This window comes from Rhinatrema bivittatum, chromosome 8, assembly GCF_901001135.1.
Source record: "Rhinatrema bivittatum chromosome 8, aRhiBiv1.1, whole genome shotgun sequence".
NCBI classification, from domain to species: Eukaryota; Metazoa; Chordata; class Amphibia; order Gymnophiona; family Rhinatrematidae; genus Rhinatrema; species Rhinatrema bivittatum.
Window position 1 is genome coordinate 249,257,161 of NC_042622.1, and position 24,229 is coordinate 249,281,389.

The following is a 24,229-nucleotide window of genomic DNA, read 5'->3' on the forward strand; positions in this document are numbered from 1 at the left end:
AACAACTATAATACTGATAATTGTATTGACAGGGTACGAGACAATGCTAGTCGAACAATCAATACATAATTAATGAGATAAAAGTATTCCTAGTATGATTAGAATCTATTTTCACTGTTAAGTAGACCTAGAATGAATTAATATGATCTAAATTAGATAGGAACTACTTTGATATCCTTGAAGATGTAGAATTATAAACTAGAATATGTATTTTCTGTGATGCTGAATTAGAAGTGTGAATATTAACACAAAGCATATGACCATTGTCCGTGAATATGAATGCTAATACTGTAAACTGTTATGATCTTCTTTTGGAATGATGGTACTGGGGAGGAGCTGGCTGTCGTGGTACATGTGGGCACCAATGACATAGGAAAATGTGGGCGAGAGGTTCTGGAAGCCAAATTTAGGATTTTAGGTAGGAAGCTGAAATCCAGAACCTCCAGGGTGGCATTCTCTGAAATGCTTCCTGTTCCAAGTGCAGGTCCCCAGAGGCAGTCAGAACTCCAGAGTTTCAATGCGTGGATGAGACAGTGCAGGGAAGAGGGATTCAGCTTTGTAAGGAACTGGGGAAACGTTTGGGGAAAGGGGAGACTTTTCCGAAAGGATGGGCTCCACCTTAACCAGAGTGGAACCAAATTGCTGGCACTAACTTTCAAAAAGGAGATAGAGCAGCTTTTAAACTAAAACAAGGGGGAAAGCAGACAGTCACTCAGTAGCACATGGTTCGGAGAAATGTATCCTTGAAGGATACTAATGAAACAGGAGAGTTAGGGCATCCCAACAGAGAGATTCCAATAAAAGCAAACATAGTTCATTATGCCTATTTGTAAAAAATCTCCAAAGCTAATGATTTCCGAATTATCCCAAACAACTGAAAAGCAGATTGTTAAAACAAACAAAAAAACACACACTTTGAAATGTCTGTATGCCAATGCCAGAGGTCTAAGAAGTAAGATGGGAGAGTTAAGAGTGTATAGCAGCAAATGATGAGATTGACATAATTGGCATCACAGAGACTTGGTGGAAGGAGGATAACCAATGGGACAGTGCTATATCAGGGTACAAATGGAGAGATTACTTACCTGATCATCTCGTTTTCCTTAGTGTAGGCAGATGGACTCAGAACAAATGGGTATAGTTTGCTCGTGCTAGCAGTTGGAGACGGATCTGATGTCAGCACGTAGTACATATACCCCTGCAGGAAGTGCAGAAGCTCAGTAATCTTCCTTGCAAAAGCATTATGGATATATGTGTGACTGACCGATTGATCAACTTAACAGGATTAACCTGACCGATTGACAGTAGCTGGAGACCGCCAGTGTTCTCAACCGGAAGGCATCGACACCCGGCAGGGTGGATGCCCTATGTAAGAAAAACATGGCTTACCTTGAATCGGTGAATCCCCATGTATATCGGCAGCCGGGTGGGATGCTGAGTCCATCTGCCTACACTAAGGAAACCGAGATTATCAGGTAAGTAATCTCTCCATTTCCTAGCATGTAGCAGATGGACTCAGAACAAATGGGATGTACAAAAGCTACTCCCGGACTGGGTGGGAGGCTGCCCGAGGTCTGTTCAGGATTGCCCTCGCAACTAGGTTGAGGTTCCACAGGGGCACTGGCCACTTCAGTGGCGGGCAAATGTGTTTGACTCCTTTCAGGAAACGTGAAACGTCTGGGTGTGTGGCAATGCTCTTGCCGTCACTCCTGGGGCTGTAGCAAGACAGTGCTGCCACCTGAACCTTGATTGAATTGAGGGACAGACCCTTCTGGAGCCCATCTTGCAGGAAATCCAAAATGATGGGGATTCTAGCGGCATGTGGATTGGTGCTACGAGTTTCGCACCAGGCTTCAAATACTCTCCAGATCCTTATATAAGTTAGTGAAGTGGAGAACCTTCGTGCTCGGAGGAGTGTTTCTATTACCGACCCCGAGTATCCCCTCTTCTTCAGTCGGGCCCTCTCAATGGCCAGACCGTAAGAGAGAATTGCGCTGGATCCTCGTGGAGGATGGGACCTTGTCGCAGCAGGTCCCTGTAAGGGGGCAGGGGTAGAGGATCCCCTGCCAGTAGTCTTCTCATGTCTGCGTACCAGGGTCTTCTTGGCCAGTCCGGGGTCACCAGAAGAACTAGGTCTCTGTGCCGCTGAATCTTGTGTATAATGGCGCCCAGCAGGGGCCATGGGGGAAAGGCATATAAGCAGGATCCCCTGAGGCCATGGCTGTACCAGGGCGTCGATCCTGTGGGATAGAGGATCTCGCCTGCGACTGAAGTATCTGGGTACTTGAGCGTTGGACCTGTCCGCTAGTAGGTCCATGCCCGGAGTCCCCCACTGATCCACAATCATCTGGAAGGCAGTGGATGACAGCTGCCATTCCCCCGGGTTTAGGCTTTCTCTGCTGAGGAAGTCTGCCGTGGTGTTGTCCTTCCCGGTGATGTGGACGGCGGAGATGTCCTCGAGATTTGCTTCCGCCCAAGCCATCAGGGGGCTATTTCTAAGGATACCTGTCGGCTTCTGGTTCCGCCCTGTTGGTTGATGTATGCCACCCTGGTGGCGTTGTCTGACATCACTCTGACTGCTCTGTTTCGAAGTCTGTGGGCAAATCGCAGGCAGGCTAGCCTGACTGCCCGTGCCTCTAGTCGGTTAATGTTCCACCCCGACTCTTCTGTGTTCCACCGCCCTTGGGCGGTTAGTTCTTCGCAGTGTGCTCCCCAGCCGCTCAGGCTGGCATCTGTGGTGAGCAGGGTCCAGGTTGGGGAGGACATTTTTGACCCCCGGCTTGTATGGCCGGGCTGCAACCACCACCGTAGCTGATTCCGCACTGTGGCCGGTATAGGTAGATGCACGGTGTAGTTCTGTAACTGTGGGCTCCACCGAGATAGGAGGGCGCGTTGTAACGGCCTCATATGAGCCCGTGCCCATGGTATCACTTCCAGAGTGGATGCCATTAGGCCAAGGACCTGTAGGTAATCCCGAGCTGTGGGCCGGGTGGTGCTCAGCAGAGTCTGTAAACGATTCTGGAGTTTTGATCTCCTCTTGGGGGTCAGGCTGACTGTCTCCCTAGGTGTCGAATCGGACTCCCAGGTATTCCAGCGACTGCAAAGGCTGTAGGGAACTCTTGTTTGTATTGACTACCCATCCTAGGCTTTCCAGAAGAGATATAACTCTGTTGGTTGCCTGGTGGCTCTCCTCCGGTGACTTTGCCCTGATCAGCCAGGTAGGGATGGACGAAAATTCCTTCCTTCCTGAGTGATGCCGCCACTACTATTACCTTGGTAAAGGTCCGCGGCGCAGTGGCCAACCCGAAGGGTAAAGCCCGGAACTGAAAGTGTTGTTTCAGGACTTTGAAGCGTAAGTAGCGCTGGTGATCCCGATGAATTGGGATATGCAAGTAGGCCTCTGACAGAGCCAGGGATGTGAGATACTCCCCTGGCTGTACTGCACTCCTGACTGACCACAGAGTTTCCATGCGAAATCCTGGGACCCTTAAGTATCTGTTGACGGACTTGAGGTCCAGGACGGGCCTGAAAGTGCCCCCCCTCTTGGGTACCAAGAAGGGGGGCAATTCTTGGTACCAAAGCCATTTTCCCAGTGCCATGCAGGCACTGGGATTATGGCTTTTAGGGACAGGAGCCTCCACAAGGTAGCTTCCAGTGCCGCCCTCTTGCGGGGTGGACAAGGAGATTCCACAAACTTGTCCGGAGGGATAAGAAGGAAAACCAGGTAATACCCTTCTCGGATGATGGCGAGGACCCACTGGTCCGAAGTAATCTCGACCCATCTGCGGTAGAAGAGGGTTAGCCTGCCCCCTATGGCTTCTTCCCTCGGATGGGTCGGCTGATTCTCATTGTGGGGTGCGGCCGGGACCCGGACCAGAGCCGGTTCCCCTCTTGTTGTGCCTGGTCCGAAAGGACTGATTCCTGGTCTGAAAACGAGGTGCTTGGTAGCTATTCCTGTAGGGGTTGAAGATTTGGGAGCTTCTACCTCTGGATGGCCTAGGAAAAGGGCGCTGGTTCCTCCTTGACCTATCTTCTGGTAGACGGGGTAATGGAGAGGCACCCCATTTGTTAGCCAGGTTCTCGAGGTCGCTGCCGAACAGGAAGGATCCCTTAAAGGGCATTCTTGTAAGGCGTGTCTTGGAGGAGGAGTCGGCCGACCAATTTCGTAGCCAGAGCTGTCTCCTGGCTGCCACTGAGGATGACACTCCCTTGGCTGCAGTACGGACTAGGTCGGATGCAGCATCAGTGAGGAATAAGAGAGCTGATTCCATTTCTTCCCCCGGGGTGTTGTTCCTGGCTTGTGATAAACAGGAACGTGTCACCACGGTGCAGCAGGTCGCAATTCGTAGGGACATGGCTACCACCTCAAAGGCTTGTTTCAGAATGGCGTCCAGGCGCCGGTCATGTGCATCCTTGAGGGCTGCCCCTCCCTCCACTGGAATGGTGGTGCGCTTCACAATTGCGCAAACTATGGCGTCTACCTTGGGGCACGCCAGCAGCTCTTTGGATGCCGGGTCCAGGGGGTACATGCTAGATAAGGCCCGGCCCCCTTTGAATGAGGCCTCCGGCGCATTCCACTCCAGATCGATCAACTGCTGTGCTGCTTGGAGGAGGAGAAAATGGTGAGCCGTTTGACGAAGGCCCTCTAGCAGGGGGTTCATTCTAGGTTCCCCTGGGGTGCCTTGGCCTGGGATAGCCAGCTCCGACAAGCATTGAGAGACCAGGTCTGGGAGATCCTCCTTAAGGAAGAAGCGCCTCATGGTTCGATACAGCTCTATCCCCGAGGGAAGTTCTCCCTCCTCGGGGAGCTCGCCTTCTTCCTCAGAGCAATCTGAATCCCCACCAGTGGGGCTTCCGGGTGGGGGGTGTCTGTGCCTAGGTCTTGAGGGTCCAGGGGCAGGGTCATCCGGTACGTATGGGTCCGTTCGGGGATCAGACTGCATCTTGACAAAGGCGTGAATCCCCTTGAATAATTCCACCCAGGAGAGCGAAGCAGGTTGTAGCCTTAGGGGCACCAGGTCTCTGGGGTTCCCCGGCTGCTCACCTCGGCCTGCTAGGTCCGGGCTGTTCCCTGAGGAACTGGCAATTAATCTGGGCTGAGACCGGCCCTGGCCTGGAACTCCCAGGGGCTCCTCACATTGGGCAAATAGGGAGTCTGCTTCCTCTGTATGGCTCTGAGGTGGCATGCTGAGCAGAGGCCTAGAGCTTTTATGCCTGATTCTGGAGGTGCCGGCTCTGTGGACGCATGGGCTCTCATACGCTCCATCTCGTCTGTTATCTCTATGCGCCGGTGCGCTCCCAGCAAGGCTTATGCGCGGACGATGTGCACCCATCAATGTGCACCCATCAATGTGTGCCTATTGCTTTCGGGCGCCTAACATACGCGCCCGTTGCTTGGGTGCTTAGACTGATCTGAACGCTCTATCGAAGCGGCGAACAAGGGCGGATGGCGACGGCGAGCAGGCAGGCAAAATGGCGACCTCCTTGGCGGGTCTCCACATAGGCAGACCCCGCTAATCCTCGCTCTTCGGAGACCAGCAAAAAGTAAAGATGTACGCCTTACCTGATCTTCGGCGCTTCCCGGCTGCGACCCGGGCGGTCTCCGGCTGAGGGGGGAGAGGGTGAGTACCGTCACCGCCGCGCTCGAGGAAGTGCACCCGCTACCTCTAAGCCGCGCCCGAACTCGTCTCGCTCAGGGGCCAAGTCCTCACCGCGAACGGATCGGGACCGAGGCTGCCTCTATGCCGCGCCCGAGCCCTTCTCACTCGGGGGCTAGGTCCCTGCCGCGATTCAGCCACCGGACCGAGGCTCTTACCTCCGAGGGACCACGGAAATCACCTCGGGAACTCAACTGGGGGAGGGACCCGAGGGTATCACCGCAGGAGTGCAGGGCTCGTCTTCAGGTAGGATTCTACTATGAATTTAGTTAGAATTTGGAAAAACGCTCAGCGAGCGTAAGGTAGCTCCAAACTGCTTTACAGACGGAAATTACTGAGCTTCTGCACTTCCTGCAGGGGTATATGTACTACGTGCTGACGTCAGATCCGTCTCCAACTGCTAGCACGAGCACACTATACCCATTTGTTCTGTGTCCATCTGCTACACGCTAAAATTATATCGCAATGATAGAGAGAATCAACTTGGTGAGGGTGTGGCAGTTTATGTCCGGGAGGGTATAGAGTCCAACAAGACAAAGATCATACAAGAGACTAAATGCTCAGTAGAATCTATATGGGTAGAAATCCCATGTATGTTGGGTAAGATTATAGTGATAGGAGTATACTACAGTCCACCTGGACAAAATGGTCAGACAGATGATGAAATGCTAAGAGAAATCAGGGAAGCAAACGAATTTGGCAGTGCAATAATAATGGGAGATTTCAATTACCCCAATATTGACTGGGTAAATGTAACATCAGGACTTGCTAGAGACAAAGTTCCTGGATGTAATAAATGATTGCTTCATGGAGCAATTGGTTCAGGAACCAACAAGAGGGAGCTATTTTAGATTTAATTCTTAGTGGAACGCAGGATTTGGTGAGAGAGGTAATGGTGGTGGGGCCACTTGGCAACAGTGATCATAACATGATCAAATTTAAACTAATAACTGGAAGGGGGACAATAAGTAAATTTGCAGCTCTAACACTAAACTTTCAAAAGGGAAACTTTGATAAAATGAGGAAAATAGTTAGAAAAAAACTGAAAGGTGCAGCTGCAAAGTTTAAAAGTGTTCAACAGGCTTGGACACTGTTTAAAAATACAATCCTAGCGGCGCAGTCCATATGTATTCCACGCATTAAGAAAGGTGGAAGGAAGGCAAAACAATTACAGTCATGGTTAAAAGATGAGGTGAAAGAGGCTATTTTAGCCAAAAAAAATATCCTTCAAAAATTGGAAGAAGGATCCATCTGAAGAAAATAAGATAAAACATAAGCAGTGTCAAATTAAGTGTAAAACATTGATAAGACAGGCGAAGGGAGAATTTGAAAAGAAGTTGGCCATAAGAACGTAAGAAAATGCCATACTGGGTCAGACCAAGGGTCCATCACGCCCAGCATCCTGTTTCCAACAGTGGCCAATCCAGGCCATAAGAACCTGGCAAGTACCCAAAAACTAAGTCTATTCCAAGTAACCATTGCTAATGGCAGTGGCTATTCTTTAAGTGAACTTAATAGCAGGTAATGGACTTCTCCTCCAAGAACTTATCCAATCCTTTTTTAAACACAGCTATACTAACTGCACTAACCACATCCTCTGGCAACAAATTCCAGAGTTTAATTGTGCGTTGAGTGAAAAAGAACTTTCTCAGATTAGTTTTAAATGTGCCACATGCTAACTTCATGGAGTGCCCCCTAGTCTTTCTACTATCCAAAAGAGTAAATAACCAATTCACATCTACCCGTTCTAGACCTCTCATGATTTTAAACACCTCTATCATATCCCCCCTCAGTCGTCTCTTCTCCAAGCTGAAAAGTCCTAACCTCTTTAGTCTTTCCTCATAGGGGAGTTGTTCCATTCCCCTTATTTTGGTAGCCCTTCTCTGTACCTTCTCCATTGCAATTATATCTTTTTTGAGATGCGGCGACCAGAATTGTACACAGTATTCAAGGTGCGGTCTCACCATGGAGCGATACAGAGGCATGATGACATTTTCTGTTTTATTCACCATTCCTTTTCTAATAATTCCCAACATTCTGTTTGCTTTTTTGACTGCCACAGCACACTGTACCGACGATTTCAATGTGTTATCCACTATGACACCTAGATCTCTTTCTTGGGTTGTAGCATCTAATATGGAACCCAACATTGTGTAATTATAGCATGGGTTATTTTTCCCTATATGCATCACCTTGCACTTATCCAGATTAAATTTCATCTGCCATTTGGATGCCCAATTTTCCAGTCTCACAAGGTCTTCCTGCAATTTATCACAATCTGCTTGTGATTTAACTACTCTGAACAATTTTGTGTCATCTGCAAATTTGATTATCTCACTCGTCGTATTTCTTTCCAGATCATTTATAAATATATTGAAAAGTAAGGGTCCCAATACAGATCCTTGAGGCACTCCACTGTCCACTCCCTTCCACTGAGAAAATTGCCCATTTAATCCTACTCTCTGTTTCCTGTCTTTTAGCCAGTTTGCAATCCACGAAAGGACTTTTTACTTTTCTTAGAAGCCTCTCATGAGGAACTTTGTCAAACGCCTTCTGAAAATCCAAGTATACTATATCTACCGGTTCACCTTTATCCACATGTTTATTAACGCCTTCAAAAAAGTGAAGCAGATTTGTGAGGCAAGACTTGCCCTGGGTAAAGCCATGCTGACTTTTTTCCATTAAACTATGTCTTTCTGTTGAAATATTTTTTATTGATGTATCACAAACAAAGACATCAAATATAACAATAATCAAATAATACAGCACAACACAAAAAGGAAAGAAAAAATATTAACAAAGAAACCAAAATAGCAAATTATCCACCACAAGTACGACATCAGAGGAGCAAAGCAGCTTAAACGAAAAAGAATATATCAGAGACTAGGAACTAAAAGGAGACAAAGGAAAAGCATCCATTACTGAGAAAAAATTATAATGAAGCCAAGTAATCGTCCAATGGCTTCCATACTTGAGACCATTTGCCTAAACGACCACAGGAACGGGCCATAGCTTTTTCATATTTGGAAAACAAACAAACAGTATTCCACCATAGTGGTTCTGATAGGAATTCGCTATGTTTCCAATTAGACATAATATTATATTGAGCTATGGTTAAGAGAAAATCCAATAACTTACAATGAGCTTGCCGAAGCTGTAGAGACGGATCAGCGCCCTTTAGAATTATTAAGGAGTAGGAAAGAGAAGTATTGAGCAACAGAATACCAGATACCGTATGCCAAACGTGAGTCCAAAAGGCGTGTACCAGGGGACAATAAAAGAGCATGTGACTAAACGTAGCTTTGGGCGCCGAGCAGGACCAACAATCATGGGAAGAAATCACACCAGCCCGATGTAACTTCCACGGAGTCCAAACTGCTTTGTGAATAATAAAAAAAGAAGTCTGAGTTAAGCTAGCGGACAAGGAAATCCGAATAGCAGAGGACCAAATGTGTTTCCACATAGCCGGAGTAATCGCGATCCCCAAATCGGAGGACCAGGACAGGGACAAAGCTCGGATACCAGAGCGGCAAGAATAATGTTTAATAAGTTTATAGATTCCAGAAGCCAAATGACCTCTAGGACCTTGTAAATAATAAAATTCCAACAACGGGGAAGTTTTAGTCAGGTTGAATTGACATAACTTACTGTCATAAACTATGTCTTTCTATATGTTCTGTGATTTTGATGTTTAGAACACTTTCCACTATTTTTCCTGGCACTGAAGTCAGGCTAACCGGTCTGTAGTTTCCCGGATCGCCCCTGGAGCCCTTTTTAAATATTGGGGTTACATTTGCTATCCTCCAGTCTTCAGGTACAATGGATGATTTTAATGATAAGTTACAAATTTTTACTAATAGGTCTGAAATCTCATTTTTTAGTTCCTTCAGAACTCTGGGGTGTATACCATCCGGTCCAGGTGATTTACTACTCTTCAGTTTGTCAATCAGGCCTACCACATCTTCTAGGTTCAACGTGATTTGATTCAGTCCATCTGAATCATTACCCATGAAAACCTTCTCCATTACGGGTACCTCCCCAACATCCGCTTCAGTAAACACCGAAGCAAAGAAATCATTTAATCTTTCCACGATGGCCTTCTCTTCTCTAAGTGCCCCTTTAACCCCTCGATCATCTAACGGTCCAACTGACTCCCTCACAGGCTTTCTGCTTCGGATATATTTTAAAAAGTTTTTACTGTGAGTTTTTGCCTCTACAGCCAACTTCTTTTCAAATTCTCTCTTAGCCTGTCTTATCAATGTCTTACATAGAAACATAGAAACATAGAAATGACGGCAGAAGAAGACCAAACGGCCCATCCAGTCTGCCCAGCAAGCTTCACACATTTTTTCTCTCATACTTATCTGTTTCTCTTAGCTCTTGGTTCTATTTCCCTTCCTCCCCCACCATTAATGTAGAGAGCAGTGATGGAGCTGCATCCAAGTGAAATATCTAGCTTGATTAGTTAGGGGTAGTAACCGCCGCAATAAGCAAGCTACACCCATGCTCATTTTTTTTTCCCAGACTATGTTATACAGCCCTTACATTTAACTTGCCAATGTTTATGCTTTATCCTATTTTCTTCTGTTGGATCCTTCTTCCAATTTTTGAATGAAGATCTTTTGGCTAAAATAGCTTCTTTCACCTCCCCTTTTAACCATGCCGGTAATCGTTTTGCCTTCTTTCCACCTTTCTTAATGTGTGGAATACATCTGGACTGTGCTTCTAGAATGGTATTTTTTAACAATGACCACGCCTCTTGGACATTTTTTACTTTTGTAGCTGCTCCTTTCAGTTTTTTTCTAACAATTTTTCTCATTTTATCAAAGTTTCCCTTATGAAAGTTTAGCACGAGAGCCTTGGATTTGCACACTGTTCCTTTTCCAGTCATTAAATCAAATTTGATCATATTATGATCACTATTGCCAAGCGGCCCCACCACCGTTACCTCTCTCACCAAGTCCTGTGCTCCACTGAGAATTAGATCTAAAATTTCTCCCTCTCTCGTCGGTTCCTGAACCAATTGCTCCATAAAGCTATCATTTACTCCATCCAGGAACGTTATCTCTCTAGGGTGACCAGATGATACATTTACCCAGTCTATATTGGGGTAATTGAAGTCTCCCATTATTACTGCACTACCAATTTGGTTAGCTTCCCTAATTTCTCTTAGCATTTCACTGTCCATCTCACCATCTTGACCAGGTGGACGGTAGTATACCCCTATCACTGTAGTCTTCCCTGACACACAAGGGATTTCTACCCATAAAGATTCAATTTTGTATTTAGTCTCATGCAGGACTCTATGCCATCCCGGACATAAAGCGCCACACCTCCTCCCGAGTGCTCCTCTCTGTCATTGCGATATAATTTGTACCCCGGTATAGCACTGTCCCATTGGTTATCCTCTTTCCACCATGTCTCTGAGATGCCAATTAAGTCTATGTCATCATTTACTGCTATACATTCTAATTCTCCCATCTTACTTCTTAGACTTCTGGCATTAGCATACAAACATTTCAAAGTTTGTTTTTTGTTTGTATTTTCATTCTGCTTTTTAATTGATAGAGATAAGTTAGAATTTTTTAACTCAGGTGAGTTTTTAGTTACAGGCACTTGGACTACTTTTCTAATTATTGGAACCTCACTGTCGGGATGCCCTAATTCTAATGCATCATTAGTATCCTTTAAAGATACCTCTCTCCGAACCATGCGCTGCTGAGCGACTGTCGGCTTTCCCCTTTGTTCTAGTTTAAAAGCTGCTCTATCTCCTTTTTAAAGGTTAGCGCCAGCAGTAGGGTTCCACCCTGGTTAAGGTGGAGCCCATCCCTTCGGAAGAGACTCCCCCTTCCCCAAAAGGTTCCCCAGTTCCTAACAAAACTTAATCCCTCTTCCTTGCACCATCGTCTCATCCACGCATTGAGACTCCGGATCTCTGCCTGCCTCTGGTGACCTCTGCGTGGAACAGGGAGCATTTCAGAGAATGCTACCCTGGAGGTTCTGGATTTAATCTTTCTACCTAAGAGCCTAAATTTGGCTTCCAGAACCTCCCTCCCACATTTTCCTATGTTGTTGGTGCCCACATGTACCACGACAGCCGGCTCCTCCCCAGCACTGTCTAAAATCCTATCTAGGTGACGCATGAGGTCCGCCACCTTCGCACCAGGTAGGCATGTTACCAGGCGATCCTCATGCCCACCAGCCAGCCAGCTATCTACATTCCTAATAATCGAATCACCAACTATGACGGCCGACCTAACCCTTCCCTCCTGGGCAGTAGGCCTTGGGGAGATATCCTCAGTGCGAAAGGACAATGCATCACCTAGAGAGCAGGTCCTTGCTACAGGATCCTTTCCTGCTACACCTGGTTGGTGCTCTCCCATCATGAGACCTTCTTCCTCCAAGGCAGCACCAGGGCTGCCAGTCTGAAGTTGGGACTTGACTACTATGTCCCTGAAGGTCTCATCTATATACCTCTCTGTCTGCCTCAGACAGTCTGCAAAAACTCATAATAAAAACTTTTTAAAATATATCCAGAGCAAGAAACCTGTGAGGGAGTCGGTTGGACCATTAGATGACCAAGGGGTTAAAGTGGCTCATAGGGAAGATAAGGCCATTGCAGAAAGACTAAATGAATTCTTTGTCTCCATGTTTACTAATGAGGATGTTGGGGAGATACCAGTTCTGGAGATGGTTTTCAGGGGTGATGAGTCAGACGAACTGAACGAAATCACTATGAACCTGGAAGATGTAGTAGGCCAGATTAATAAACTAAAGAGTAGCAAATCACCTGGACTGGATGGTATGCATCCTAGGGTACTGAAGGAACTCAAAAATGAAATTTCTGATCTATTAGTTAAAAGTTGTAACCTATCATTAAAATCTTCCATTGTATCTGAAGACTGGAGGGTGGCCAATGTAACCCCAATATTTAAAAAAGGCTCCAGGGGCAATCCGGGTAACTATAGACCAGTGAGCCTGACTTCAGTGCTGGGAAAAATAGTGGAAACTATTCTCAAGATCAAAATCGTAGAGCATATGGTTTAATGGAACACAGTCAACATGGATTTACCCAAGGGAAGTCTTGCTTAACAAGTCTGCTTCATTTTTTTGAAGAGGTTAATAAACATGTGGATATAGGTGAACCGGTAGATGTAGTGTATTTGGATTTTCAGAAGGCGTTTGACAAAGTCCCTCATGAGAGGCTTCTACGAAAACTAAAAAGTCATGGGATAGGAGGCGATGTCCTTTCGTGGATTACAAACTGGTTAAAAGACAGGAAACAGAAAGTAGGATTAAATGGTCAATTTTCTCAGTGGAAAAGGGTAAACTAAACAGTGATCTGTACTTGGAGCGGTGCTTTTCAATATATATATATATATATATATATATATATACATACATACATATATATATATATATACACACACACACAAATTATATATATTATCTGGAAAGGAATACGATGAGTGAGGTTATCAAATTTGCAGATGATACAAAATTATTCAGAGTAGTTAAATCACAAGCAGATTGTGATACATTACAGGAGGACGTTGCAAGACTGGAAGATTGGGCATCCAAATGGCAGCTGATATTTAATGTGGACAAGTGCAAGGTGTTGCATATAGGGAAAAATAACCCTTGCTGTAGTTACACGATGTTAAGTTCCATATTAGGAGCTACCACCCAGGAAAAAGATCTAGGCATCATAGTGGATAATACTTTAAAATAGTCGGCTCTGTGTGCTGCAGCAGTCAAAAAAGCAAACAATGTTAGGAATTATTAGGAAGGGAATGGTTAATAAAAAACGGAAAATGTCATAATGCTTCTATAAATCGCTCCATGGCAAGACCGCACCTTGAATACTGTGTACAATTCTGGTCGCCGCATCTCAAAAAAGATATAGTTGCAATGGAGAAGGTACAGAGAAGGGCAACCAAAATGGTAAAGGGGATGGAACAGCTCCCCTATGAGGAAAGGCTGAAGAGGTTAGGGCTGTTCAGCTTGGAGAAGAGACGGCTGAGGAGGGATATGATAGAGGTCTTTAAGATCATGAGAGGTCTTGAACGAGTAGATGTGACTCGGTTATTTACACTTTCGAATAATAGAAGGACTAGGGGGCATTCCATGAAGTTAGCAAGTAACACACATTTAAGACTAATCGGAGAAAATTCTTTTTCACTCAACGCAAAATAAAGCTCTGGAATTTGTTGCCAGAGGATGTGGTTAGTGCAGTTAGTGTAGCTGGGTTCAAAAAAGGTTTGGATAAGTTCTTGGAGGAGGAGAAGTCCGTTCTTGGAGGAGAAGTCCGTTAACGGCTATTAATAAAGTTTACTCAGGGAATAGCCCCTGCTATTAACTGCATCAGTAGCATGGGGTCTTCTTAGTGTTTGGGTAATTGCCAGGTTCTTGTGGCCTGGTTTGGCCTCTGTTGGAAACAGGATGCTGGGCTTGATGGACCCTTGGTCTGACCCAGCATGGCAATTTCTTATGTTCTTATGTTCTTAAAATGCCTAAATAAACAAATAAATACTTACCTTGGGCTTTGATAATATCATGGGATGTTAAGGATCTGGACTTGGCTTGGTTTTGCTCCATCCTGGCCATTGCTGCAGCAGCTGCTGCAACCTGCGCTCCATCTGTGGATGTTGAGCGGGATTTTGGAGTCTCGGTAAGCTTCTCATTGGAGACTGTATTCCTGTATAGAGATGAAACTTATGTCAGTGAGAAACCATAAGAAAAAAGGAAGACCAGTTGAGCAAAATGAGAATTAAATATGACCAACAAGAGCAGATTCCTAGGCAAATAGGTAGTCATTAGGTGTCTAGAGGAACCTCTGGAAAGCTACAGTTGCTTAAGGTGGCTCCTGACAAGCAGCCATGAGAAGACAGCAAATAATTTCCCTAGAAGGCTAATTCTGTTCAGGAACCTGCTGTGCCAGTGGTTGAGAGATAACAAGAAACTTCTTCCGTTTGGAAATATTCTAATTTGTGATGTCAGAAAGGAACATGAGACTCCCACCACTGCTGGTAACAGATACAGGTTTGTGAGCCCTTGATGCAGTCTCAAGGGTGAGCCCCCAAGACCAATGCCAGCAGTTGGTGAACACACCCTGTAGCAGGACAATCTGGAGCTTCACCTTTACCAGCCACCGCTTCCACAGGTTGGGCCATTGGATTCTGGCAACCGGCAGGACATCAGTGGGTCCCTAACGCAGCAGTAGTGGCTGAAGTCCAGACACACACCAGAGACAAGGTAGACAGCAGGCTTACGGAAGCCAGATGAAAGACACGGTCGAAGCAGGTAGCAAGCAAAAGTAATTGGGTCCAGGCTAGAGACCGGGTCCTCGCTGCAAGCAAACATGGTCAGGTCCAGGCAAGAGGCAAGGTCTGGAGCAGCAAGCTGAGGGAGTCGTAAACACACAGGACACACTGAGGATGGGAACAAGGTAGACAGGCTGAATGACGAGGCAAGGCAAGGCTGGAAGAAGAAATAAGGCATAGAAATTTTAGCAACACGCACTGCAGGGAATGCAGGAGGTCTGGATGTCCAAAAGGCCCTTTCAAGGGCTGAAGCCTATTAAATTATCCAAGGGCACCACAGCCTGTTTCAGGCCACAGGCCCTTATAAGTCTGATTGGCTGGCCAGTGCACATGCATGCCTAAGGAGAGCAGGGCCAGTGCGAGGATGGCGTGTCCATAGCGCGCAAGGGAGGGCTATTGTAGTATTTGGGGCGAGTGTTCCAGCTCACAGGGATGTCCCGCAAGCCAGCACACATAACAGTACCTCTCCCCAACTTCCTGGGCTTGGGTTTATTGGAAAAACATCTGTGGAATTCTGGCACAAGTTGGGGGGCTTGTAGGTTGGCTTCCAATAATTTTCTTCAGGGCCATAGTTTTTCCAGGCAATAAGGTACTACAACTGGTTATGAACTCTTCTAGAGTAAAATTTCTGGACCTCAAATGAAGTGTCTTCCTCTGCCTCAATTTAAGTGGTCTGAAGGTTCTGTCTACCCGGCCAGGAGAGAACGTCAGATTTCAGCAGAGAGACATGGAAGACATTATGGACCTTTAAGAATGGTAGTAATCTGAGTTTGTAGGCTTCAGGGCCCAACTGGCAGTCAATAGGAAAAGGTCCGACGAGCCGTGGAGTTTCACAGAGGGCATTTTGAGCCTCAAGTTCCTGGTACTAAGCCAAACTAGGTCTTCCAGGGTACAACTGAGGGGGTCAAGCGGCGCTTCCTGTCTGCTTGTTTCTTAGAAAAAAAGACAGACGCCTTGGAAAGAAGATTTATTCAATAGAACAGAACCCGCCTGACTCTGGCAGAGTTTCGCCCTTACAGCTGCATCAGGGGCTCTTAAAAGTGAATACTGCATACAATGGCAAATTTCTCCGAAAAAATCTTTAAGTTTCTTAAGAGCATAAGCGCGATATCGTCCAATCAATAACATCTTTTACTATTGATTGGATGATATCGCGCTTATGCTCTTAAGAAACAAAGATTTTTTCAGAGAAATGTATTGTATGCAGTATACTACAGCACTTTAAACTGTGGATTCTCTAAGAACTACTCACCAAGAGATGACCTCAAAATCATTCCTATATCTATTTTTATTTTATTTAAATCTTTTTCTATACCGTCATTAAGGTGAGTACCATCACAACAGTTTACAATAAAGGCACATAAAACTAAAGATACTAAAAACTGACAGTTTACACAGGTGCCATAAGGTTCGGTAACTTACAGGCCGATACAGTAAGGACGTGCAAGAAAGAGTGCAGCAGTGCTGGGCGCACCCGCGTTTGCCGCAAGCACAGTTTAGATCACATACCGCTCAATACAGTATTTAAATGACATGCAAATACAAGCCGCGTCCAAAGTGCGTCCATGAAGCGCAATCCATTTTACTGTATAGAGCGCTATACAGCGCCTACACAGTATCCTGGTTGCGCTGGTACCTGTCATTTCAAATGACATTTGAAATGACAGGTACCAAGAAGTGGATGGTTCACCTGTGCACGCAGCTCCGATTTTCCGCCTCCTTCAGACAGGCAAGAGACGAAATTTCACGGGCAAACTTTCCCCCAGCCCCTGCTCACCTGCCCTGGCCACGGCCACGCAAGCCCCCAGCAGCAGAAGGGCGTCCATGAGTGCCGGTCTCCCATGCAGGCGCGCTGACAGCTCCGGAGCAGCCCCAGTCCCCTCCTCCCGAGGCGCGCACCACGGCTCCCCTGCCTCCCGGGGGCCGCCGGCGGCGGGAGCGGCTTCAGCAGCCCAGGGCAGATCGGACGCTCCCCATGCGAGGCGCGGCTTCCAGCAACCCCCGCCGGCGAAGGTGCATGAACGTCCGCCTGTACGTGCATGAGCGCACGCCATGACCTCTGACATCCAGCCGGGCGCTCAGGTCACGGCGTGTGCTCATGCACCTTCGCCAGCGGGGGCTGCTGGAAGCCACACCTCGCATGGGGAGTGCCCGATCCGCCCCGGGCTGCTGAAGCCACTCTCACCGCCAGCTGCCCCCGGGAGGCAGGGGAGCCGCGGTGCACGCCTTGGGAGGAGGGGAGAGAGGACTGGGGCTGCTCCGGAGCAGTTCTTGTTTCTGCTGGCAACGTATCTGTTTGTCATTCAAAAGAAAATTCACATGAAGTAAGTTTGTTACAATTTATTCACTATTTGCTTTAATAACATGTCGAGTCGTTTTCTCTCTTTTGTTCCTGGCTGACAGCTTAATAGCATCATTTCAGCTTTAGTATTGCTGCCACTTTAGTAATTATTTCTCCTTTGCAGTGAGCTTTAACACTGTTCATTTTTGAATTTCGTCTCTCTCTGCTAAGTTCACCACATTAACGCCAGGGTAAGAGTAGACGGTAAATTAGCAGGTTAAAGACACGGCAAAACAGCAGGTTAAAAAGGCGATAATCGGGCCGCACGTTACTGTATCGGAAGGAATAGCTAATCCGATCGTTTACATATCATATGCATGCCCGGGGCGGAAAGGGATACGCGGTTTCAGGAAGCAGTAAGGATTGGTAAAAACGGATAGTGAATCGCAGGTTAGACTTACGCGGTCAAATTGTGGGTACAAAGCGGGTTAGAAACAGGGTAACCGCGGCCACGCTTTACTATATCGGCCTGATAGTTTGTAATCAATGTTAATTGTTAAATGTGATAAATAATGAGACCTGGACATGATGTATTTATTTATTTTTAATTTTTATATACCGATGTTCCTGTATACAATACATATTGCACCGGTTTACATGGAACTGAACAGTCGCCTCAGGGGCGGAATACATTGGAACAGGTTGACAAAGAACTTACAGGGAGACAAATCATAAACACGATTAACTGCAACCAAAGTACAAACTCAAAAACATATGTACAGTGGGATAGATACCGTCTATCGCTTCATCAGGTCTTAGCTCTCAGGGAAGGCTTGGGTGAATAGCCAAGTCTTTAGCTTCTTTTTGAATGTCAAAAGGCAAGGTTCTTGGCGGAGGTCCGGTGGGAGCGAGTTCCAAAGAGAGGGACCTAAAGTGGACAGAGCTCGTTTCCTCAGTGAGGGTTTAGCTGGCTGGGTGTGAAGCATGTTCTGGTATGCACTTCTGATCGGTCTCTTAGCAATGTGCTGCTGCAGTTGAAAAGATAGGTTGAGGGGGGAGATGTTGTGTAGAGCCTTGTGAATCATCATAAGGGCTTTTAAAGTGTATCCTGAATTTAATAGGCAGCCAGTGAAGGTTCTGGAGGATAGGGGTAATGTGTTCCCTTTTTTTGGTGTTAGTGAGGATTCTGGCCGTCGCATTCTGGACCATCTGAAGTGGTTTGATGGTGCTAGCGGGCAGGCCCAGAAGGAGTGAGTTGCAATAATCCAGTTTCGGGAGGATGATAGATTGTAGTACCAGGCGGAAATCTCGGAAGTGTAGAAGTGGTTTTAATTTTTTTTAATACTTGCAATTTGAAGAAGCATTCTTTGGTGGTGTTTACTTGCAGAGTGTGGTCGATCGATGTAAGGGAGAGTTGGGAAGAAATTGGAGGGTTGAGTGGGGTGCAGTTGTCTGGAGCTATTATGAGGATTTCGGTTTTGTTGGTGTTTAGAACGAGGTTGAGGCTGGTGAGCAGGTTGTTGATTGCTGTGAGGCAACTGTTCCAATAAGACCACGTTTTGTGGAGAGATTCAGCTATCGGGATGCGGATCTGTATGTCATCCGCATATAGGAAGTGTGTTAGCTTGAGGTTGGTTAGTAGATGGCAGAGTGGAAGGAGATAAATATTGAATAATGTAGGTGAAAGGGATGATCCTTGGAGTACCCCCAGCTTAGAACCGATAGGGTGTGACTCTTTGTTGTTAATCTTAACCTTGTAGTACCTGTTTTCAAGGAAAGATTTGAACCAGTTGAGCGCCGATCCTGTGATGCCGATGTCTGCTAGACGCTGAAGGAGGCACGAGTGGTTCACAGTGTCAAACGCTGAGGAGAGATCAAGTAGCGCGAGAAGGAAAGGTTGACCTTTTTCCAGATTAAGGAGGATGGTGTCAGAGAGCGAGGCTAATAGTGATTCGGTGTTCAATGACTTACGGAATCCGAATTGGTTTGAGGTGAGAATGTCCTTTTCTTCTAAGAATTCGGGTTGCCTGTTTACAACCTTCTCCATGATTTTGGCGATCATTGGAAGGTTAGCAATAGGTCTGAAGTTGGCTGGGTCTGTGGGTGATAGGTTAGGTTTTTTGAGGAGAGGCTTGAGCATTGCAAGCTTGAATTGGTCAGGGACTTGGCCTTGTGACAGTGAGCAGTTTATGATGTCTGCTATAGGTTTGGCTATGATGTTTGGAATGGAGAACAGCAGATTGGATGGGATGTGGTCTAATGGGTGGGACGGAGGCTTCATCTTCTTGAGGATATTTTCTATTTCTAAAGCGGACGTTGGCTCGAGGGTGGAGAGTTTTCGTGGTCATGGGGCACACTTGATCTGCCACCCTGTTGGTAATGTTGATCCACGAAGTCGTGGCAGTGTTGACGTCAGAGAGGTCCAGGTGAACTAGTTCTTTGGATAGATGCGAGCTGAGGAGTTCGCCGGTGCAAGGTTTTCTGACGGAAACTGAGATTACAAGTGTTGCTTGAGGAGGGTGGTTCCATGATCTCTAGCGCCGTGGAGATGATTCGGTGGTCTGTCCATGGGACTGGTACACATGTTGGGTTGGTAGGGGCGATATTCCTTCATTTATGAAAATGAGGTCTAACGTGTGACCTGCTTTGTGGGTGGGATCGTTGACAATTTGTCCGAAACCCATGTGGCTGAGTGAGAAGAGTAGGGTTTCACAGTTGGTGGAGTGAGGTTGAATGTCCACGTGAAGGTTGAAGTCTCCCATAAGGATGGCTGGTTTTCCGGCATCAAGGTGTTTGGCGACGAGTTCGATGATGGGGGATGAGTACAAAACTATTTTTTATAATTGTAATTTATCCTTTAGTGATGAGCTATTAAAAACTACACACTTAGTGATTACTGCCATATGTGTGGGTGTTTTAAATGTCCGCACCTTTTTTCTTACCTTGCACTTCCCTGGCTTCTATTCTCCCTTTTCTTTTTGAAAAGCTTGTTTAAAGAACCAGGTTTTTTAAGCTTTTTCTAAAGGTTTTGCTGTCTCTTTGTAACCTTAACTCCAAGGGCATGGAGTTCCATATTATAGGTCCTGCCAAGGATAATGCCCTCTCTTACTTTTGTTAGTCTTGCTGTTTTGACTGATGGAATAGTTAGGAGTGCTTTGTTGGCTGACCTTAGGTTTCTGTTAGGGATGTGTACGCGAAGGGCTGTGTTTAGCCAGTCTGCGTTTTCGTTATGTATTAATTTATGTATAGTGCATATGTTTTGTATTGTATTCTTTGTTCAATTGGAAGCCAGTGTAACTCAGCCAGTGTTTCGGTGATGTGTTCTCTTTTACTTTTGCCCGTTAAAACTCTTGCTGCTGTGTTTTGCAAAATTTGTAGGGGTCTTAGTGAGGTGTATGGAAGACCTAGTAGAAGGGCATTACAATAATCAGTGCTTGCAAATATCAACACTTGTAGTACAGATCGAAAGTTGGCGGTTGTTAGAAGTGGTTTAAGTCTTCTGAGGACCATGAGTTTGGCGTATCCTTCCTTTACTTTTAGAGATATATGTTATTTTAAGCATAGTTCTGTGTCAATTATTACTCCTAGATTCCGTACTTTCTATGCAGGTATTATTTGTTGGTTGCTATTGAGTGTGATCTCCATATTTTTTTTTTCGTTCTAGATGTAGGAATTCTGTCTTCTCTATATTAATTACTAACTCCATTTGGTTTAGTAGCTGTTTGAAGATATCTAGATACGTTAGCTATGTTTAATGTTCTCAATTGTGTCGTCAATGGGTAATATTAATTGAATATCGTCAGCATATATATAGTGTGCGATTCCTAGACCAGCTAGCAGGTGGCATAATGGTAACAGGTATATGTTGAAAAGTGTAGCAGATAGTATGGATCCCTGTGGTACTCCTGTGTGCAGGTTTATTTTTTCAGACATCGTGTCTTTGATTTGTACTTGAAAATATCTGTTACTTAGATATGATCTAAACCATTTGATTGTTTTGTTGTTTAATCCTATTTCTTCTAGTCTATTTAAAAGTATGTCATGGTTTACAGTGTCAAAGGCCGCTGACAGGTCTAGTATCACTAGAATGTAATGTTTACCATTATCGAAACTCCTCATGATGTTATCTGTCAGCGCTAGCAGGAGTGTTTCTGTGCTATAGTGTTTTCGAAAGCCATCTTGTGAAGGATATAAGATGTTATTGCTATCTAGATGTTCGGCTAGTTGCTTTTGTATAGTTTTTTCTATTAATTTAGCAATTGAGGGTAGGTTTGATACTGGTCTGTAGTTGCTCAGGTTAAGTGGGTCGCTGCTTTTCTTCTTTAAAATCGGTTTCACGATTGCTCCTTTTAGTGCGTCTGGCTTGGATCCTTCCTCTAAGGATAGATTAACGATCTTTGCCAGTGTCGGGGATACAGTGTTGGCTACTTTTTTTTATGCCTACGGTTGTTATTGTGTCATATGCATGTGGGGCATGATTTAGTTTTTTTAGTATAGTTTCGATTTCCAGTTCTGATACCTCATTGAATGTCTGCCATTGTTTAACATCTCTTTGTTTCATTTTAAATTTGTCTCATATTTGGGATTTTTGTTTTTAGGTTCTTAATTTTGTCATTGAAAAACATTGCAATTTCATTGCATCTATTTCCTGGAAGGTTTTGTGGAGCTTCAGATTTGTCATTAGTGAGATTTCTTATTATGGTAAATAAAGTTCTTGGGTTGTTTGCATATTTTTCTATTTTAGAGCTATAATACTGCTTTTTTGCATTGAGAATTACTTGTTTGTAGTAAGCTAGGTGTTTTCTGTACTTTGTTAGGTTTTCGGTAGTTTTATTTTTTCTCCATTCTTTTTCTTTTTTCCTTAGATGTCTCTTGACTTCCTTTATTTTTTCATTATGCCATGGGTTTGTTTGTTTGGTATCCCTGATATTAATACATTTGATTGGGTTTATTTCCTCAGATAGCTGTCTTGTTGTTTGCATCCATGCTGTGGTAGCGGAGCAGCAGTTGGTGTAGTCTAATTCTGTTAGTTTTACTTCTAACTTGTCTTTCAGGGTTTCTAAGTCATATGGTGGGCGGTATTTAAATTTAATAGGTTCTTTTTTTCTCTCTTGTGTTTGAGGTTCGATGTATTTAATCGAGGATTGTATGAGGAAGTCATCTGACCATGGGATGGGTGTGTAATCTGTATTAATGTGTTCTAAGTGGCTGTGGTTGATGAATGATATATCAAGAGAGTGTTCTGCTCTATGTGTGGGCTTATCAGTAATTAGAGTGAATCCTAGTGCTGTCATGATGTCCAATAGTGTTTGGCAGGTGTTGGATAGGGGCTGTGTGTCTATGTGAAGGTTAAAGTCTCCTAGTATGATGGTGGGTTTTTCAGTATTTAAATGTGTTAAGAACTCAATTAGTGGGGAAATATTAGGCATTAGGCAAATTTGTAAGTTCATCATTTCAAAGAGGGCAATTTCATGGTTTCTTGGCGGTGTTGTGGGTATTCGTTTACATTTTAATTTTTTTTCAATTATTAGCATTAGTCCCCCCCCCCCCCTCTTATTTATTCTGGGTATTGAAAAGACATAGTTTTTGTGTGCTATTTGATTCTTTAGGATTGTGTCAGTCTGCTTTAACCAAGATTCAGTGACTGCAATAAAGCTTGGTTTTGTGTCAGAGTAGATCTGTAATAATTGGGAATTTTTTTGTGATGGATTGTGCATTAACTAACAGAAAGGTTAGCATTAATGGAGAGATTACTTACCTGATAATCTCGTTTTCCTTAGTGTAGGCAGATGGACTCAGAACAAATGGGTATATAGTGTGCTCGTGCTAGCAGTTGGAGACGGATCTGACGTCAGCACGTAGTACATATACCCCTGCAGGAAGTGCAGAAGCTCAGTCATTTCTGTCTCCAAAGCAGTTTGGAGCTACCTTACGCTTGCTGAGCGTTTTTCCAAATTCTAACGACTAAATGGCACCCACTCTGGAAGTGGTACCATGGGCACGGGCTCATATGAGGCCGTTACAACGCGCCCTATCTCGGTGGAGCCCACGGTTACAGAACTACACCGTGCATCTACCTATACCGGCCACAGTGCGGAATCAGCTACGGTGGTGGTTGCAGCCCGGCCATACAAGCCGGGGGTCAAAAATGTCCTCCCCAACCTGGACCCTGCTCACCACAGATGCCAGCCTGAGCGGCTGGGGAGCACACTGCGAAGAACTAACCGCCCAAGGGCGGTGGAACACAGAAGAGTCGGGGTGGAACATCAACCGACTAGAGGCACGGGCAGTCAGGTTAGCCTGCCTGCGATTTGCCCACAGACTTCGAAACAGAGCAGTCAGGGTGATGTCTGACAACGCCACCGCGATACGCCCATACTCCATACAAAGAAATCTCAGGTCCTCCAACACTGGCCTTCTCTCCGTCCCCAACTCCAAAACTATACACCTCAATGCCACCCACAAACGAGCCATATCAATAGCGGGCCCAACTCTGTGGAACTCCCTCCCTCCCCAGCTCAGAAATGAACCCTCCACACAAGTGTTCAAAAAGCAACTCAAAACATGGTTATTTAGAAAAGCCTTCCCACCAGACCCTTAACCCCCCTCCCGAATGCACCACACCCCCCATGCGAAACCCCACCTGCCAGATACATCTCCCCCTCCCCTGGCCTCCCGCACACCCCCCCGTACCCTCCTCCTGCCCCTCTTCCTTTTTCCTTCATTTTTTAGTTCTGATGGAACTAAAAAATGAAATTTCAGACCTATTAGTAAAAATGTGTAACTTATCATTAAAATCATCCATTGTACCTGAAGACTGGAGGATAGCAAATGTAACCCCAATATTTAAAAAGGGCTCCAGGGGTGATCCGGGAAACTACAGACCGGTTAGCCTGACTTCAGTGCCAGGAAAAATAGTGGAAAGTATTCTAAACATCAAAATCACAGAACATATAGAAAGACATGGT

At 45.4% G+C, this 24,229-nt stretch overlaps 1 protein-coding gene across 2 annotated transcripts in view; it reads right to left on the bottom strand.

The window, feature by feature from the left end:
• Window positions 1-24,229, bottom strand: part of UBXN6 (UBX domain protein 6) — a 277,263-nt gene that overhangs the window by 201,734 nt on the left and 51,300 nt on the right. For both annotated transcript variants that reach the window (XM_029614529.1, XM_029614528.1), the window contains exon 2: window positions 14,195-14,355. In XM_029614529.1, the coding sequence (XP_029470389.1) occupies window positions 14,195-14,355 (161 nt within the window). The remainder of the gene's footprint in view (window positions 1-14,194; window positions 14,356-24,229) is intronic.